The sequence below is a fragment of the Meles meles genome, chromosome 4 (assembly GCF_922984935.1).
Source record: "Meles meles chromosome 4, mMelMel3.1 paternal haplotype, whole genome shotgun sequence".
Taxonomy (NCBI): domain Eukaryota; kingdom Metazoa; phylum Chordata; class Mammalia; order Carnivora; family Mustelidae; genus Meles; species Meles meles.
In genome coordinates this window covers 11,337,982-11,343,981 of record NC_060069.1, presented here as the reverse complement: position 1 = coordinate 11,343,981, position 6,000 = coordinate 11,337,982, and the positions used below count along the sequence as shown (strand labels likewise).

At 43.7% G+C, this 6,000-nt stretch overlaps 1 protein-coding gene across 8 annotated transcripts in view; it reads left to right on the top strand.

Moving 5' to 3' along the window:
- The first annotated feature begins 840 nt into the window (after nt 1–840).
- Nucleotides 841–6,000, top strand: part of HACL1 (2-hydroxyacyl-CoA lyase 1) — a 31,567-nt gene continuing 26,407 nt past the window's right edge. For 2 of the 8 annotated variants that reach the window (XM_046003368.1, XM_046003366.1), the window contains exons 1-2: nt 841–1,032; nt 1,225–1,329. In XM_046003368.1, coding sequence (XP_045859324.1) covers nt 943–1,032; nt 1,225–1,329 — 195 coding nt within the window. In that variant the 5' untranslated portion in view covers nt 841–942. Of the gene's footprint in view, nt 1,116–1,224; nt 1,330–3,296; nt 3,435–6,000 lie in introns of those variants that run through there. The other 6 variants (XM_046003369.1, XM_046003367.1, XM_046003372.1 and 3 more) reach the window with 5 other exon arrangements.

The following is a 6,000-nucleotide window of genomic DNA, read 5'->3' as shown; positions in this document are numbered from 1 at the left end:
GTGAATAACAAGAGTTTAAGAAAACAATGGTCAAAGGTAACTTAGGTGCGCCTGGGTGGCTCAGTCAGTTATACATCCAACTCTTGTTACCGGGTTGTGAGCTCAAGCCCAGCTAAAATAACTAGGTTCAAACGTTCCTCTTTGTCTTCTGTAGCCCAAAAATACAAGTTTGGGATTCTGAGAAATGGTGTAAGCAGTTACTTTCTTTCTCTGGCTTATGAATTAGGTGTCATCTATGATACCGGGGTAAAGAGTACATACGCATCCAGTTATGGATTTAAGTAACGTGCATAGTTGTTACAAAAGCATGTACAACCAAAAAAAACATATAGCAAACGTCTAGAACACAACAGGCGCGGAACCCCCAAAGGACCCAAAGGCAACTTTGCACCACGATAGCCTCCACCCACTGCACCCGTGTCCCAGCAGCCTTTGCGAAGCCAGCCCTCAAGCCCAAGAGCATGGGGGCGAACAGGGGGCGGTGCGGCCACGCCCCCCTCCGCGCGCGCTCCTAGCCCTCCTGCTGCCCCACTGTGCGCATGCGCCACTCGCCTTCTCAGCTCCTCAGAGGACTCAGGACAATAATCCGACCCGGGCCAGAGGCCTCCGAAGTTTGGCGCCTCACTTGCCCCGCACAGCCCGCAGACTCCTGCTGGTCCCGCCTCCTTCTGACGCTCTGACCCCGGCGACTGGAGGAGCCGGGAAAAGGGTACGGCTCTGATTGGAGAAGAGGTGTGTTTACAGACTCCTCATCGGGCCTGCCAACTACCCTAAGCCCCGCCTTTTCCTTCCCGCTATTTAAAGCGGTTGGTTGCCTTCCTCCCGTCAGTCAGAGGACGAGGGTCCTACAATTGGCGCGCCGCTGCTTCTTGACTCTGTTTTGACGGGTCACTGCGCGTGTGCGTGTTGACGGCGAGAGTACCTCGAACTTTTAGGTGGACGATGTGGGAAAGTAACTTCGCCGAGGGTAGCGACAAAAGCGAGAAGCAGGTTTCTGGTGCTGAAGTCATCGCCCAGGCCTTAAAAACCCAAGTATGGTGATTCTCCTGCAGCGAAAGGCTCCCACGGAAGCCGGCTGGGACCGGAGACGTCCCGCTGACTTGGAGAGCGCTGGGGTGGGACGGCTGGCGGGGGTGGTTTGCCTTGAGGCTTTCCCTTTAGCGCCGCGGGAGAGAACGGTGTGGCGGGGGTCCGGGCATTTATTCCCCTGTTCTTGGCCCCCAGGGTGTGGCGTACATGTTTGGCATCGTGGGCATCCCCGTGACCGAAATTGCCGTTGCGGCGCAGACGTTGGGTATCAGATATGTCGGGATGAGGAATGAACAAGCCGTAAGTATGGACGCCGGGAGCCAAAAGCATTATTGGGAATGACTGATGGTAACGGCAAATATTCATTGCGGACACACAGTCCTCACCACTGTGAGTACTTCACACATGCCAATTAAACGACATCTTATGAAGCAAGAACTGTGGTTAATCCTAATTGACAGATGAGAGAAGTGAGACACAGGTTAAGTAATTTGCCCGAGGAGACAGTTGGTAGTGGCAGAGCCAGGATTTCAACCCACTTGTTCTGGGTCTGGAGCCCCTGCGCTTGTATTCTGCCACGTCTAAAGGGTCGGGATCGGAAGGGACAGGTTCCCGGTTTGAATCCAGGCCTTCTGTTCTCGCATAACTACCTGTTAGTATGTGTCTGTTTCTGTGTGTTATTTGGTGTGGTCTGACTTCCCTAGTTGGCTGTGAGCGCCAAAACAGGAGGGATATTATTTCTTGATACATCTGTATTCTCACTGCCAAGAGCATGATAGGTCCTCAGGCACTTCCTACCACATGAATGGCTGAAGGCCAGGTCTCCTATTATATAGTAGATGGCTCTGCAGGGTGACGGTATCACAAATGGTAAAGCTGTGATTAGAACTTGAATCATTACCTTTTTTCTCCAGACTGGCTCTTCCCTCTGCATTCATGATTTGAATCAGTGGTGCTGTGATTTCACCTAGTCAGTCAAGCAAACCCAAACCTAGAGAGCTATATTGAAGGAATCAGGTTTAGTCTTGGTCTTTAAGTAGAACACAATCTGTGAAGGTGAGTGCAAAACACACAGAACAAATTTATCTAGTATAATAACTTAAAATAGATGTGTATATAAGGAACAGTGTGTATACAGGGTGACTTTTTCTCTCTGAGTGGGACAGAGAAGATTATCCATAAAGGCAATGTTCATGCTGTTCCATCAAAATAGCTTAAAGGCGCAGTGGGCTGTGAGCCTGACTAGATAGCCTGAGGGTAGGTTGTATTAAGTCCAAGGCTGGAAAAGGAATGTGGGCCTTCTTATTCAGCACTGAATGAGACTGCAGAGGGTTTTCTAAGTAGGTGGGATACATAATTAGATTTGTGCTTTAGAAATCATGGTAGTACAGAGTATGGATCAGTAGGATAGGTTGAAGTTTTATTTCAGTCCCTATAAGCTTAGTGGAGGGCCTCTGTAGGTCCCAGGGGCTTTATTGGGCATATGGATATGGAGATGAATGATATACTGTCCCTGTCCTTGAGGAGCTTATAACCTAACTGTGGAGATAGACATAAGCAGACAATTTTATTATAATGTGATAAGTGCTGTGATAGAGGTGTATTCAGGGTACTGTGGAAGCCCAGAAGAGGATACTCAGCCTAAAACTTCACAGGTTTCTTGGAGATGATCCCTGGGCTGTCCCAACGGATGAGTGGGCATTAACCAGCTAGGAAGGAGAGGAAAGGCTCTTCTGGAGATTATTCTTAGGTTTAGGCTTGCTTAACTGGCTGAGTGGCTCACAGAGCTACTGACTCAAGATTGGGAATACAGATGGAAGAGCCAGTTTGGAGGGAAAGGATAATGAATCCCAATCTGGATATGAGTTTGAGATGCCTGTAGTACATCCCCAGTAGTACACAGTCCCCTCAGTCAACCTGACACTCTGCAATAGTCAGATTTCTTAACTAGTGCCTGAATTAGGGAAATGCCAGGGTAATGAAGAGAGAATGTGAGGACAGATTCAGAAGCCATGCAGGAGGCGAAAGAGGACTTGGCATCCAGTTACATGTTGTGCTAAAGAGAAAAGTGTAAGTGTGATTTGATTGTCTTTCATCGGATCCGTAGAGCAATCAAGACATATACCGACCAGGTTTTCAGAAAGTTGGTACACTGTTAGTTCTTACTGTTTCATTTCTAATTGTGTACAGGCAATATTTGGAATGTTTTACATGTATTAATTGATTTCATCCTCCCAGCAATGCTATCAGTTATGTTCATTTTGTAGGTAAGGAAGCCAGGGTCCAGAGTAATTTGCCAAAATAACACAGCAGAAAATGGGAGAGCAGGATTTGAATCAAAACAATTTCGTTCTGGAAGTCTGCTCTTTTAAGAACCGCACACAGTATTCTGCTTGTGAGTGGAGGTAACTTCGGAGAGAAATACATGCTTGTTTTCGTTTTATTTATTTGAGAGAGAGCGCGTGATAGAGCACACAAGTACACAAGCACGTGAGCTGGCATTGGGGGGTGGGCGGAGGCAATGGGAGAGGCAGGCTCCCCACTGAGCAGGGAGCCCAACGACGTGGGGCTCCATGCCAGGACCCCAAGATCATGATCTGAGCTGAACGCAGATGGTTAACCGACTGAACCACCCAGGCACCCAAGGAAATACACGTTTTATGATCTATAAAAGGAGTTCCTTTTCAACTTTTGACATTTGCAGCAAAAGAATATAATTTTTGTTTTACGTTCTTTTGTATTTTGCATTCTGAAGCAACATTTCTTACCCCACTTTAATAAGTGGACAGTGCTCCTCAGTGTCCAGATAAGTGTTTGTATCGCAACAGATACTGTGTTTTATGCACTTGCATTCTTAGAAGTTATCTTATTATTATCCTATGTGAATTTGGTTTTAATGTGCAAAAGGGAAAGAGATAAGGGCCAATGGGAGAATAGTAACACAGAAATGGTAAAGAGCCTTTGTGCACCTTCTTAGTTGGGCATATGTAGTGGTATCAGTTAAGATTATGATTCATAAAAATTTGTTTTTAATTTTTTACATTTATGTCCTAAACATCGAAGTTTAGTGTACCACACATAAAGTTGAATGGAGGTTAGAAAATATCCTATTTTTTATTACTTCTAAAAAAACGAGAAGAAATAATACTGGAAAAAAGATGTCCCAGACTAAGAAAAAGGATTTATTTGAGATGGCATTTAGCATATTTTCAGCTTATCTTGTATTTAATTTAGCACCTCCCCTTTTTTGCTGTGTAGCTGAAGTGTAGTTTAAAGGTGGGAGACATAATTAGATTTGTGCTCTGGGTGGCTGGGTGCCTGGGTGGCTCAGTTGGTTAAGCATCTACCTTTTGCTCTGGTCATGATCCTGGGGTTCTGGAGTCCCATGTTGGGCTCCCTGCTTAGTGGGGAGTTGCTTCTCTGTCTTCCTCTACCTGCCCCCTCCCAACTCCTGCTCTCTCTGTGTTTCTGTCTCTCAAAGAAATAAAATCTTTGAGGAGAATAGAGTAAAAACTGGCCATATGCAAGCCATAAAGCGAATCTCAACAAATCTCCAAAGATTGAAGACATATATGTCACCTCACCATGTCAAAATAAATTTAGTAACAGAAAGATAATTAGGAAATTCCCAAACATTTGAAAGTTAAATAACACATTTGATACTTTATAAACATTTAAAAAGACTGGTATAATAAAAAACTCCAGGGCAGACTGGTTAAAAATGAAAGACTGAAGGCACCTGAGTGGTTCAGTCGGTTAAGTGTCCACCTTTGGCTCAGGTCATGATCCCAGGGTCCTGGGATTGAGTTCTGCATCGGGCTCCCTACTCCACAGGGAGCCTGCTTTTCTCTCTGCCTCTCTCTCTCTCTCTCTCTGTGTCTCTCATGAATAAATAAATAAAATATTTTTTTAAATATTAAAAAATAAAAAAAATTTTTTAATGAAAGAAAATACAAATTACTAATAGCAGGAATGAAAAAAGGACACATCAGGTATGCCTGGGCGGCTCAGTCCTTTAACCATCTGCCTTCTGGTCTGGTCATGATCTCAGGGTCCTGGAATTCAGCCCCGCTTTGGGCTCCCTGCTCAGTGGGGTGTCTGCTTCTCCCTCTCCCTCTGTTCTTCCTCCCTGCTCATGCATGCTCTCTCTCTAATAAATAAATTAAAAATCTTAAAAAAAAAAAAAAAAAAAAAAAGAAGGAGGGGTTGAGCCTGGCTGGCTCAGTCAGTTATGCATCTGCCTTCTGCTCAGGTTGTGGTCCCTGGGTCTGAGATCAAGCCCTGTATCAGGCTCCTTGCTCAGTGGTGAGTCTGTTTCTCTCTCTCCCTCTGCCCCTCCACCTGCGCTCTCTCTCTCAAGTAAACCGATAAAATAAAAAAAATTTTAAAAAAAGGGATATATTACTACATCACTATGAACCCTAATTAACCAGTGGGTTGAAGAAGAAATCATAGCAGAAAATAGAAAATATTTTGAACTAAATGATAATGAAAAGATAAGATTTCAAACTTGTAAGTCATAGCTAAAGCAGTTCTTAGAGGAAGTGGTTTAAATTAAATAAATTGATTACTGAGGAAGAGCAAAAATCAGTGCTCTAAGCTTACATTTTAAGAAGCTAGAAAAAGAAAACCACACTAAACCCTAATGAAAAGAATAAAATTATAAATACAAGAGCAGAAATTAGTGAACTAGAAAGTAAGTGAATAATATAGAAAGACAACAAAGCCAAAACTTGGTTCTTTGAGATTAATAAATTTGATAAATCTCTGGCAAGACCAATGAAGAATAAAAAAAAGAAAAGACAAATTGCCAATATTAGGAATAAGATAGAGAACATTTCTGTTGATCCTGTAGATGTTTAAGGAGTTGTAAGAGGATATTATTAATAAACTAGATGAAGTAGACAAGTTCCTTGAAAGACTAAGAACTAGATCAAATACCTAAACTATGACTTGAAATTTACAGGTAGA